General features: G+C 37.5%; 1 protein-coding gene across 1 annotated transcript in view; it reads right to left on the bottom strand.

The window, feature by feature from the left end:
• The window catches only part of RTTN (rotatin), a 93,598-nt gene that overhangs the window by 35,411 nt on the left and 44,537 nt on the right, over positions 1-13,650 (bottom strand). Inside the window, exons 31-33 of the mRNA XM_029284545.1 lie at positions 10,360-10,518; positions 8,429-8,500; positions 57-249 (exon numbers count right to left, since the gene is read on the bottom strand). Of these exons, the coding sequence (XP_029140378.1) occupies positions 57-249; positions 8,429-8,500; positions 10,360-10,518 (424 nt within the window). The remainder of the gene's footprint in view (positions 1-56; positions 250-8,428; positions 8,501-10,359; positions 10,519-13,650) is intronic.

Here is a 13,650-nt window from a genome sequence, read left to right as displayed (position 1 = left end):
ACATGGAGAAGAGCAGTGAGATTCACACTACGTGAATTCTTGGAAGTATCACTTACCGTTCATGCTATTCTTTGTTGATACCAGTTGATCTCCCAAGCAAAAATCCACATCAAAGGTATACCGACCCAGGTAACATATCTTTGCCATCTCATTCAAATGCTCATAAAAGTGGCAATGATAGAGCAAGGCCTGCAGAGCAGGTTTTCCAGACAGAGACAAACCAGTTGCTTCATCGTGTACGCAAGGCCCCTGGAAGGAAGGAAGGAAGGAAGGAAGGAAGGGAGGGAGGAAGGAAGGGAGGGAGGGAGGGAGGAAGACGTGAAAATTTTCTCTTCCTTACATTATAGCTTCTTATCCTGTGACTCAAAGGTAGAGTACCACAAATTAAATTTCCTCCTCTTCCCCTTCTTTTCTTTCAGTTTTGAGGATTTTGTTTACAGGTGGTCCTCGCTTAGTGACTACAACTGGGATTGGCAACTGTGTTGCTAAGCAACACAGACATAAGCAAAACTACCTCTGACTTACATCACTTCCCATTTGATCAATACACAAGACACCACAGGTCATCAAACAAAACATCACATGAACATGACTTGCGGTTTTACTGCTGGTTTCTCCATTGATTCTGTTTGTCAGAGGCCAGTTGTGAAATATGCAAATGGAAATTATATGGTTGTGGGAGACTGTGACAGTTATAAATGTGAGGACTGGTTGTAAAGTTACCTTTTCCGTGCCATTGTAACTTTGAATGGTAGCTGAATGGTTGCTTAATGGTTGTTAAGCAAAATCTACCTGTACTTTGTAACTATACTTCTTAAGTAGAAAACTGTTTCTCTAATTGTTAATAATCTGATGTCAAATTAGGCAACTCTCACATTTTTCTTCTCACAGCAAATGTGGGCAAGAATCTCTCAATTGTAAATCCATGAAAATGCAGGTAAACTGCAATTTATAGCTTATGGGGGGGATCTCCTCATGGGTCTTCACTTTTTTTGAAAACTAACTTCCAAGCTCTTAATTGTGGTACAATTGTAATTGCAGAATTCAAACAAACTTCAACATCTGTTATAATCTTGAGAATTTAACTAATAATTTAAACAGTATTTTTTGTTCTCCTTACCTTGTTCTTCCCTGCACTCTTTGTTTTTCTTCACATAATGTCTATAACTTAATTTTAACAGGTATACTAGGCACTCATGAAAACCATTGAATGAAATATGGTTGACAGACAGTTTGGTCCTATAGTTAAGACATCAAGCTGGAAACCGGGAGACCCTGAGCTGTAGTTTGCCTTAGACACAAAGCCAACTGAGTGACCCTAGGCCAGTCACTCTCTCTCAGCCCTCGGAAGGAGACAATAGCAAACCACTTCTGAAAAACCTTGCAAGAAAACCACAGGAGCTAGTCAAGGATTGGTGAAATCTATGGCCACAGTTGATTATTAAAACTTTTCAGGATGTTGAAAAAAAGAATTTACAAACACATATTTATGGAAGTCCTTCATTTTCCCCTCCCAATCTTTACTAATGAAAATATCTGTCACTACATTTTGTTTCAAATGAGCCTCAAGGAAAAAAAAATGTCTAATTATCTGGGCATGTATGCTTTAACTCTATCACAGCAAATGGGAATTCAAGTGCAGAATATCCAAGCAAGATGTACCAACCAAGTCAAGCATGACAGCTTTGCAGATGCTAAGAATGATCACATTGAATCAATGTTTTAAAATACTTGGCTCAACTGAGTCCAATTTTAGATTTTTATGCCTAGTAGTTAACAGCCTCAAAGGTATATTAAAACCACTGGAGTCATAATCATGTGTGTGAAATGATACCAAGCACCTTGAAACTATATAACATTTGTGATCCACTGAACTGGAACTAAATGTGATGATTACTGACTTCAAAAATATTGGTTGTAAGAGAAGAAAATACTAACCCAGCAAATAATCACTCTTGTATATTAATTGCGCTGATAGTAACACAATGTATACTACTCAGTCTGTTCTTCTTTGTAGTATTTTCTTTTTGCAATATTCACCACACAGATACTGTTCTTTCAAGTGCTTCAAACATTAAAATAAGATATATAATTTAAATAATCGTTGCATTCAAACGTTAGGCCATGGATTACTTGCATGCAACATGTGTCCTGCCCTGCCCAAACCACCATCTTTTCTCCCACTGTGGGCTCCTTGCATGATTCAGAGAACCTCTGAAATGGGGACGCTCATTTCATGATTAAGAAACTGGATTATATGAGGTTCTGAATGGTGTGGGATGAAAACAGTTGATTCCCTATTTGAACAGCTGCAACTGTGACTTTAGGAAGTAGGATTTAACCTGAGATTCTTTTTTTATGACTGATACAGAAGTTGGTGCATCCTTTGAAAAGTGATGATACCTTGAGAGGAACTGTTCGGCGTCAGACATTCAGTCACAAAAACATGCAAACTAATTGGCTTCTTGCAAAATCATCTTGCACTGTTGCATTGATACCATTTGTTTAAAAACTCAGAAATACTATCAACATCTTCCCAGGTGAATAGTACATTAATAGTTGGTTATTTTCCATTTGAAATAGCAAATTTAATTGCTAGGTGAATGCTTCGTAATTGCAATTTAAGACTTGAGCAAATTTGGGATTGACTGTGTATGTTGGCAGAAGTGTGAACACAAAGCTGCAAAATGTATTAGTACAAAATGAAATGATTACAGTATCCCAGAATTCTATGAGGTTTATTACATTACAGACCAACTTAAAAATGAATCAGATGTCAGAAATGTGGGTTGTAACCTCAGGTTGGTTGCTTCAGGATAGTCAAATAATATTTAATTTTATTTTTTAAATCTTTTAAAAGAAATGAACTGAAAAAATATGGCTGGGGCTCATTTTTCAGTTTTCTTACCTTCAATGTGATTTCAGTTGTAACTCTAACATGTTTAACATAGGTTGTCAGAGTTGCATCTGTTTTAAGTGGCAAATAGTATCTTTACACTAGCACTGCAGCGGCACCTAAAATTATATTAATCTTTATGCTAGCTTCTCAGTGGCATCTATAATTGTGTTAATCCCAATACAGAACTGGCATACAACACTGACATCTTTCATTCAATAAATGGAAATCTGTTCCAAAGACTCTTGCCAAATTCATTCTTATGTTATCCGTCATAAAGTCTAGACTATCAATATACAGTATACCTTAGGTTATAAATAGCCATCACAAATTTTAGGTTTGGTTTTCATTTCCTTAGTGAGCATCTGGACAATGTTAACCTCAGAGCCAGGATGTTGCTATGGTGTTTCAGTTACACTGGTTTTGCATGTTTTCCAATTGTGGGCTACTTATTTTGTACCATTTAAATTGAGTCAGGTTTTTTTCAGTCCATCTTCAATTTCCTTTGGCCATCTTTTTGTTTGTGCTGTTCACTGAAACTTTCACTGTGTAGTTTACTTTCTCCATAGTGATCTGTGAAGTTGATATTCCTTCATTCTGCATGCATGTCCAAATCATCTTAATCTGCATGTTTGCATTTCAACCTCTCTTGTAGGTTATTTATTGAATCTCATTCTTAAAGTATTTTCAGGCAGCTGTGGAGGGAGATTCCAGTGGATGTTGTTGGTGTCACATTAGGAAACCATCAGGCTTGTTCAGGCCTGCATTTAACAATGTCCATGTCTCAAATCTGTAAGATTTGAGCAAGACCAGCAGGACAGTGCCTATAAGATCTGCATCTTAGTTTTCAGTGAAACAAGGCACCATATTAACAATTCAAAGACAGCAGTGGCCCTGTACTTCTGTTTTTCCACCAGTGACTCAAAAAATCTGAACTTAACCAATTCTATTTCAACTTTGTTGGATATCAGTTGGATGTTTGCTGATGCATTCTCTCTCTCTCTCTCTCTCTCTCTCTCTCTCTCTCTCTCTCTCTCTCTCTCTCTCTCTCTCTGTGTGTGTGTGTGTATGTGTGTGTGTGTATATATATATATATATATAGAGAGAGAGAGAGAGAGAGATAGAGATAGAGAGAGAGACAGACAGACACAGAGAAGAGCTATGTGTCATACTATTATTTTACTATTTCACACTAGTGAAATTAACTTGGAAAAACAAAACAAAATACTGCTTCAATTTTGCTGAAGAGAAAAGAAGAATGGCTAGAAAACTATTACAACTTTTGTGAATTTTTCCACTGGCATTTCCACTGGCATATGCTAATTACTGCTACTAGCTCTCCCCCCCCCCAACACTCACTGGGTCCAATCCAATAAGATTTATTTAAAAAGCACAGACTTACTATTGAAAAAGAGTTCTTAAGCATCCATGAAATATTTAAAAAGTTAATCACAAGCATACTAAAAAGCATTAAGATAACAGCTTCACACTGACAAGTCTCAAATAGGCAGCTTGCCAAACTGTCTATTACTAAGCTGGGTTGGCATGTTCCCCAAAGCAAGAATTCCATTTTCATCTCCATATCCTTCAAATAGTTATATTAAGTTGTTTTAAAATTAATTTTGCAAACAACCGTTTGAATAACATAAAGTTTCTATCAATGCCTGCTTTCACACATCTCTCTCTGATGCCATTACCTTTGAGAGTAACAGAGCCACACATCAGTCCAAGTAGTGAGTCTTGCTGTCATGGAGATTCCTTTGGTTCCTTTAACTGTGAAAAAGCTTTTCTGGCCCTATAGCTTTTATTACTAAACCAAAAAGACAGTCTCCCACTGCTAACAAAGCCAATTCTAGTCTGTTTAGATTTTCAGCAGGGAGGGCAATAGGAACATCAGTGATTTTTGAAGAAGGACTGAAGAATGCAGGCTTAAACTTCCAGTGAGTCTAATGGTGAACTGGCATCCCTCTAAAGGAGAGGAACACACTGTGGTTTTTTTAAAAAAAAAAGCCTAATTGCAGAACAGGGCAGCTGAAATGGGTTTAGGCAGTGACCCTTGGCTGCAGCCCCTTTGCCCCAGAAGCAGACAGGGAAGAGTGTGTTGGGGTCAACCAGGAAGAGAGGGAGGGAGGAGCATGTCTAGGGAGCTTCGCAGAGACGGCTTAGCTTGCAACTCAGTCAGCTCCAACAAAATGAAAGGGGGAAGGAAGAGCAAGCCCGGCAGTTTCTGGTGTGGCAAGGGGGGGGGCAGCAGGAAAACAGTGGTGGCACGCGGCTTCTGGTATTGTGGAGGCCGCACTAGGCGAATGGTGGTGGTGCACGGCTTCTGGAGTTGCAGGGTGGGGCAAATGGTGGTGATGCGTGGTGGGGCATTAGGCCGGAGTCCAGGCACAGAGGTAATGGCAGGATGGTGCCCCCCCTGCAACAACAGAATCCGTGCACCACCATCATTTACTTGTCACACACCCTGCAACACCAGAAGCTGCATGCTACCATTCGCCTGCCATGCCCCCCCACGTGCCACTACCGTTCACCTCCTGCACCACCACCCCGCAATGCCAGAAGCTGTGTCAGGTTCATTCTTCCTTACCCCTTTCATTCTGTTGGAGCTGGCTGAATTGCAAGCCAAGCCGTCTCTGCAAAGCCCCCTAGAGGTGCCCCTCCCTCCCTTCTTCATTGCCCCCAACATAGTCTTGCCTGTTTGCCCCCTCTGACACCTTCTTTTTATAACTCGGCCCTATCCCCCTCCCCACATGTCCTATCAGAACCACGCTCTGGAGCCACCTAAATGGTCTGAAAGCGCAGCCCCTTTAAAAAATCCTGCAGAGCAGCCACAGCACTTTTTTTTTTAAAAAAAAATGCTTTTGCATCACACGCTGCTCCCACAGCATCATTCCTTCTGCCTGCCACCTGATTGGCTGGGGACTATTTGTCCCATGCAGCCAAAGGCCCAGATCAAATGGTGTCTAGGCGAATAGGCAGGGATGAAGGGCCAGGGGCAGACACCATGAAGAATGGCCAGGGAAGGGTTAGCAGAGGAGGAAAGCTGATTGTAAATTGGCTGAAGTGGGTGGCTGGGGGCAAAGGTGGTATGGCCAAGGGTCGGTGCCTAAATGTTCCATTCTGGCTGAAATCTCTCTGGAATTACAGGGAAATAATCTAATCACCCATATGTGCTCTGTGCAGTTGTTTTTTTGTGAACGGATGGCAGGAATTATGTTTTTGCAATAGGCTTGCTACCAACTGGGAGTCATAATATTACATTGTGTTTATAGCCACTAATATTGCCTATATAAGCTTTGACTTCGACTGACTTGTTTCTTAATTTTGCCTATATAAACTAACTTTGACTGGCTTGTCTCTTAATCACTTTGAACTTTATTTTTTATTCTTTGGCTTTCTTTAAAGTTTAAGAACCTTCAGACTGGCAAATTTTATGCAAAATCACTGGGTGAGTGTCCTTCAATTTTTTAAAAAAGCATTTTAACTACAAGTATGAAGATTTGTATTTTCTGGAATACACAGCAAGAGGATGATTATCCCTGGCTTTGGAAAGTTTCAAACAGATTAAGGGCACAGATAAATTTAAGATTTTGATGTTGATTGAAAGGATTCTCTCCCTTGGGGGAAAAAAGTTCTGTTTATAATCTGTACTGATTCAAAAGACTTTGAAGATTAGACATTAGAGGGCACCAGAAATCTACTTTTTAAAAAAAGCCATTTCAGTCATGGTAACATGAAGTTTTTGACCTATTTAACTCTTTATTAGCAGCGCTGGTATAATTGCAGAGGATTAAGCCCCACTGAATAAAACTGAAGTTGATTTATAAGTGGAATTAAAAATCACAGTTCACAAAAGATGGAAATAATGGTTTTACAAATGAAAGATGATTATTCAAAATTGAAAAAGAAACACAAATAATAAACGAGATTAGTGATTTGGATTATTCTCTTATACTGAATTTACAAGAGGGGTTTTCTGGGGTTTCTACATTGGAAGTACAAAGAGGGCTTGATAAAAATGAAGAAAAGAACTCAGAGAGGAGAAGAGTATGAGAAGAAAGATGCTAGAACTTCCTTTGAGGATTTTAAAAGACTGTCCACAGAAAATATATAAAATTACTTTATTTAACCAAGGCTAAAAGATTATTTTCAGGAATATTAAATAGCTCCTTGATTAGGACTGAATTATGATGGCTATTTCTGATAATGTTTAATTATTTTTGAGTGGGATTGAATTTTTATTTGGGGGGATTTATTTAAAGGGAAAGGATGGTTTCAATCTGGGTGTAACAGATAATTTGTGATACTTATGTTGTCATTTCTGATCACCCCTGCTGGACTTTTGCTGTTTAATAGTGAGGGATGAGGTTTTAAAGATGGGTGTATAGATATTGGGGAAAGTTATGGAATGAAGAGATGTTTGATTTTAAGAAATAGTGGTAAGTTATTAATGATGCTTATACATGCTGGGGATGAAGGGAGCAGATTTTTTTTTTTACCTTTTTCTTCTGTTTATTCTCTTCTACACCTTATTTTTATTTCTTTTTCTTTAATGCATCTATTTTATAGTTGTATAAGTTTTACCCTATAATATAAAATCATTGAAAAAAAGAATACCTGCTTATTAGTACTTCCCCGTTTCTAACTCCAACTTTAAGGAGAACAGAGACAGAGACAATAGGATACCATCATATGATATCAACAGCATCAGACATTCCAAAGGCAGCTTTAAAAAGTTGTATTACATTTTGTTTCATAAATTTATAAATTCTCCCCAACTACAAGAAAACAATACTTAAGCAGCATTATCTCATCTACATTGATGCACTTTATTTCACTAGATCCATCCATGTGGCTCGCGGAATTCTGGGAGTTGAAGTTCACTAATCATAAAAAGGCCATATTTCTCCACCCCTGCTGTAGGCCATCATCAACCCATAAATTAATTCTGAACCACTGTGGAAAGCATTTTGATGGGGAAATCTTGACGAATATTGTAACATAAAATACATAAAACAAATTGAATCCAGTCAGTTTGATAGCAAGGGAGAAGGAATGTGATGGCGAATTTGCCTCTCAGAGATTGCACTTCTATCTTTGACCTTATATGGAAAAATCCACATAATCCTATGGCCTTAGGACACTGCTTCCATGATCATAAATTACAACTAAGTTACATTTATCAGTGAAACTGCATTCAGATATATGTTCTTTTAGAAATGAATTATAAATGTATTATCTTATTTGAAAGATGGGTCTGTTTTCAAGACATTTCTAAATCTACTTTTTAGGTTAGCTTAACTTGAAAACCACCAAGATTTTGTTTTTGTCTAATACAGAAAGCTTTGTTTGAGGATCAACAAGACTAGGAGGGGGAAAAAAACCCTTTTGCTTCTCTATTAACAAGGTAAATTATGCATATTTTCACATCTAGGTACATCTAAAACAGCTTATACTCTTGCTAAATTATAAATTGCTGTGCATAATCCTATTGATGAATAGTAATAACACATCAAGTAAACCAGTCACCTTCCAATTGATATCTTTGGCCTCTTCAGTTGGTAGTGGGATAACCAAAAGATTCTGAAGAATGAATGCAGCCTACAAAGAAAAAACAAACAAGCATCAACAGTGCCACCTGGCTGCAGTTAAAAGAACCTAGGCTAGTACATGCTGAATCATCAATGCAATGCAAAGTATACATTAAATTCATACTTTACAATTTTTCTGTTTTAAGCTTTTGGCTATGCAGTGGATTATTTAAAAAGAAATCACATTTTGCATTTTTTAGCAGAACTGACGCGGAGAGGGAAAATTTCCTTTCCATGTAATTTTTCGAACAAGTTTTTATACAGATCAGCAGCTTAAAATGATGAAAGTATTTGTAATTCAGCTAGTATTAAATTTATTTTTAGTGCCAATGCTTTAATCATTCAGTCAATCTTCTGAAAAAATGCTTCATATAACTTAATTTTTCATCATGGTTAACTTTATTGGTTTACACTGTGGACAAAGATGAGATATCCCTTAAATTATTACAGAAAATGGTTTCATTGTTTTACATTTCTCTCTTGGGAAATTGCAATCCCAGAATACCTAGATGGCCTGTCTAGAGGCATCTCATGCTGTATAAAAAACAGGAGTAAGAAACACAAAAAGTGGGAAAAACACAAAAAGTGGTTTAGAATATAATAGAATAATAGAATAGAATAATAACTTTGTCACTTTGAATGTACACTAATCGGCATACATTAAAATGAAATGTCATTGCATTCAGCTCTCAAAGGATCACCACCTCCAATATACACTACATAAATATAACAAAAATAAATAAATACAGAATTATGCATATACCCACATATATCACACTGAGAAACAACAGTCTAGTTCGGACTATGCATACATGTGCATGGCGAGAAAAACAAATCTTGCAAGTTTACCAGACGGATGGCATAGGGAACAAAGCTATTACAGAATCGGGTAGTCCTGCTAGAAATACTTCGAAACCTCCTCCCAGAGGGGAGCAACAGAAACAGACTGTAAAGTGGATGTGTGGGGTCTCTAACAATGCTTTGAGCTCTAAGCACATAGCGCTTATAAGCAGCATCCTGAATACCAGGGAGCGAGCTTCCTATGATCTCCTTGGCTGTCCTGACCAATCTCTGTATGGACTTTCTATCTGAGGCATTGCTGCCACCAAACCAGACAGTGATGCAGTTTGTTTAAATGCTCTCAATCGTGCCTCTGTAAAGAGTGGCCAGGACAGAAGGAGAAAGATGTGCTTTCCTCATCCGACGCAGGAAATGCAGACACTGGTTTGCACGCTTCACTAAGGATGACGTGTGGAGAGACCAATTCAGATTGTTAGTTATCTGCACCCCCAGATACTTAATACTGATGACCACCTGTACAGCTGCATCCTTGGTACTGAATGGAGTATGACTATGCCAGCTCTTTCTGAAATCTACAATGATCTCCTTTGTTTTATCAACATTTAGTGATCTTAATCGATATAAGAATATATAGGAAATATCCTATTCCTATATATATAGTAAAATCCTAGATAAGCATTACTGAAGTCTCTTTGGAGCAATGTATCTAATGCAGCAGATGACAACTCTAACACCATTCATATAAGAATCATCTGCTCTCAAAGTTTTGCTTTTAATGCCACATTGTAACTGTTTTCATTGTTCGCTCTTCCTTGGAAAATCTTTTCAGAAGAGAAAGAGAGACAGAGAAAAGCTAAGTACACAGTTTTCTAGATAAATGATGTAGGCCAGCGTTTCTCAACCTTAGCGCCTTTAAGAATGGCGGACTGGAGAATTCTGGGAGTTGAAGTCCACCTGTCTTAAAGACGCTGAGGTTGAGAAACACTGATGTAGGCACTTGATTCAACCCCAAATTATCAAGTTATAATTAGTTGAAAATTCATTTTTACAGTTGTGGGATTTACAAACCTCTCTTCGCACCATGCTGCATTCGGATTTATCCAGAAGAATGTTAATTACAGTTCCCCACAATCCTCCTGATATGTTCTGGCAACTTTCTGCTAAAGCAAAGCAGCCCACGTCTAGTGATGTAAGAGCTGATCCTATTGCAAGTGAAGTGAACTTTACCTGATATCAATAAAAAAAAATCACATTAAATTTATTTAAATATTTGTGTGGCTGTTTATCTTAAATCAAAACTCTGGGTGTTATTTATGTATTAAAATTCATCCTCCCAGTAAACTTCTCAATGCATTTTATAAGTATCTGTTTAAGTTAAGAACTGATTAAATAGTGTGGTTTTAAAATTATTTGCCTCAACCTAGTTGCTGAATATTAAACATATGCTTTTAGAAATTAATGGAATTAATGGAACATACAAAGTCTACATACAATGTCTTCCAGGATAAATATTTTCAAATATAAGAAACCAATCCTTTTCCTATAAAGCTACAGTAGCACATATGCATGAAGAAAAACTTTTTATCTAAACCCAAATGAATAAAAAACTTCCAAATTTAAAATCTCAGTAAATTAAATGTGATTTTATCTTTTTTTTCTCTTTCCCCACAATATACCGTAGTTAAACAGCAAAAAAATATATATTTCTGTATCTAACAATCTTATGCTGGAAAACATTTTACACACTAGAATGTAAAACAGAGAAAATTACAACTTTATCTAATAAACACCTATGAATCCATGATTAGCCATCATCAACTCTGCTGAACATATAATCTTGATTCTTTTTATTAAATGATGGATCATTGGTATTTACCACCAGAAAAATAATCTTAAATGTATACAGATACCTTAAATGTATGTTAGAAATGTGAAAAAGAAGGGAGTTTTTATCATGCTTGGTGATCATGTAAAACAACTAAAGAAATTGAATTCAAATACATATTAAGATTCAGAAAATCTTAAAGTTTAACATAAAATTGAAACCAGAGATATTCCTTTTGGGACTGATTAGCAAATAGTTGGAAAAAATTCAGGGAACTCTACTTGGAACTCTTTTTCTATTTATGACAAAAGGAGCAAGACTTTTATATGCATAATAATGGAAAGATCTGAAACTATGGTAAGTACAATGGAAGAATGGATGGTAGACCTGGCTGAGATGGCATTAATTGACACCTTTGATGAGAAAAAGGATTGATTAATTTTAAGACTGGTTGGAAACCCCTTTAGGACTTTTTGCATGAAACAAAAAAAATGCAATTATGACATATAGATCAGAAGCTTGTTGTTCTAACACTTCTCAATAGAAGTTGTTTTAAGATCTTCTGTTCAGCTGTGCGTATATTATAATAATATAGGACCCAACTTTGTTAAGAATAGAAGTAGTCCTCAGTTAATGAACAAAGTTACAACAAAGCCTCCAACAGCGATTTACAACCTGATTTTGAAGTTATCACAACTACACACACCCCTTAGTCATGTGATCATATTTTGGGTTTTTGTCAGTATGATTATGATTTTTCCAGTTTCTGGTAAAAAATGGGGTAAAGGGATTTGCTTAATGACTGGGGTTTTCCTTAATGACTAGGGTGTTTGCTTAATAACTGCTGCAAAAAAAAAATGCCCCCCAAAATTAGGTCCAGTGGCATGATGCCTTGACTTATGACCGCAATGATTTATGATTGTAATTCCGATCTCAATTACAGTTGTAAGTCAAGGACCATCTGTACTTATGACTGGTCCTCCAAGTTCCATCACAGCACAGTCCCCACAACTATCTGATCATGATTTAGGCACTTGGCAAGAAGCTCACACTTATGATAGTTTGCAGTGTTCCACAGCCACATGATTGCAAAGTTGGCAATCAATGGAGATTGCAAAGCAAGTCAATGGGGAAAGTGGCAGAGAAAGTTGCATGTTGCTCCCATAAGTCAATTCTGGTGCTTTTTCTCTTGAGGATCCCACTATGGATCTCATATTCTATAATGCCTGCCCACCTGCAACTCCCCTCTACTCACAGTCCATACCACATAAGTCCTCCACTGCATTCATGCAGCACCACAGCACTCCTTCCCTTACATACTCATTGTGCCACAGCATTTCCTTTCTTGCCTGTTCTTGCATAGTGCCACTGCATTCCCTCTCTTCCCTTCAACACTCCTTAGCCCTCATTTGCCCACTGGCATGCTTGCAAGCCTTGTGATTTCCTACTGGCTTCCCCACTGACTTTGCTTGTTGGAAGTTGGCAAGAAGTCATAAGTCGCAGTCACGTGAGGTCCTTGCTTAACACAAGCAACGGGGACTGCTGGGATTGCCATTGCTAAGTGTTATAATCCTGTAACATTGCACTTCATGACCACATTGCTTTGCAACTGAAATTCCAGTTCCAATTACCATCATTAACTGCGGACTACTTGTATTATCAAATTGAGTCTATATCAATCCCTCTTCCATGCAGCCTCCAAGAATTCTAAGATCAAAAGAGCTCTTAGCAAATTCTCATATCCTTTACCATGTCAACCGCTTTTTCCTGTGAGATTTCAACCCAACTAGCAAAGGGTAGCATTGTGGGCTTGTCGAAACAATGGTTCAAGAAAAAGGAAAGTATGCTTTTCCTTTCCTTGGGAGCAATGATATATTCCTACATCTGGTAGATTTCTAAAAGATACTTTAAGTTGAACAACTGTACTTTCACCTACTACAACAGTGGATGGCCTGTGCTATAGCAATAATATGCAAGATGATTATTCCAGCAATAGGTAATCCATCAGCATAAAATAGGATTTTCTTCTGTAATTCATATTTTTCATATCGACCAATGCAGAGAGACAAGAAATAAGTCATTAGAACAGCTGTTCTCCAACTGCCATCTTCATTTATAAATACACAACTTCAGAAAATCAGGATTATTTCATCCAGACCCTTCCACTTTTATATTTACTGTAGTTATTTGGCTATAATAATGACTATTTTCTTTCAATTATCCTTTCCTTTTTTTCCTCTCATTCAGTCAGGCTATTCTCCAAAGCGTCTGAAGGCAGGACAAGAAGCAACGGGTGGAAACTAACCAAAGAGAGAAGCAACCTAGAACTACAGACAAACTTCCTGACAGTTAGAACAATTAACCAGTGGAACAACCTGCCTCCAGAAGCGGTGAATGCGCCAACACTGGAAGTTTTTAAGAAGAAACTGGACAGCCATTTGTCCGAAATGGTATAGGGTTTCCTGCCTGAGCAGGAGGTTGGACTAGATGACCTCCGAGGTCCCTTCCAACTTTATTATTATTATTATTATTAT

Source organism: Protobothrops mucrosquamatus, unplaced genomic scaffold (assembly GCF_001527695.2).
Source record: "Protobothrops mucrosquamatus isolate PMUCROS unplaced genomic scaffold, P.Mucros_1.0 scaffold707, whole genome shotgun sequence".
In the NCBI taxonomy this organism is placed as follows: Eukaryota; Metazoa; Chordata; class Lepidosauria; order Squamata; family Viperidae; genus Protobothrops; species Protobothrops mucrosquamatus.
The sequence above is the reverse complement of the archived record's forward strand: the minus strand, read 5'-3'. Positions and strand labels throughout refer to the sequence as shown.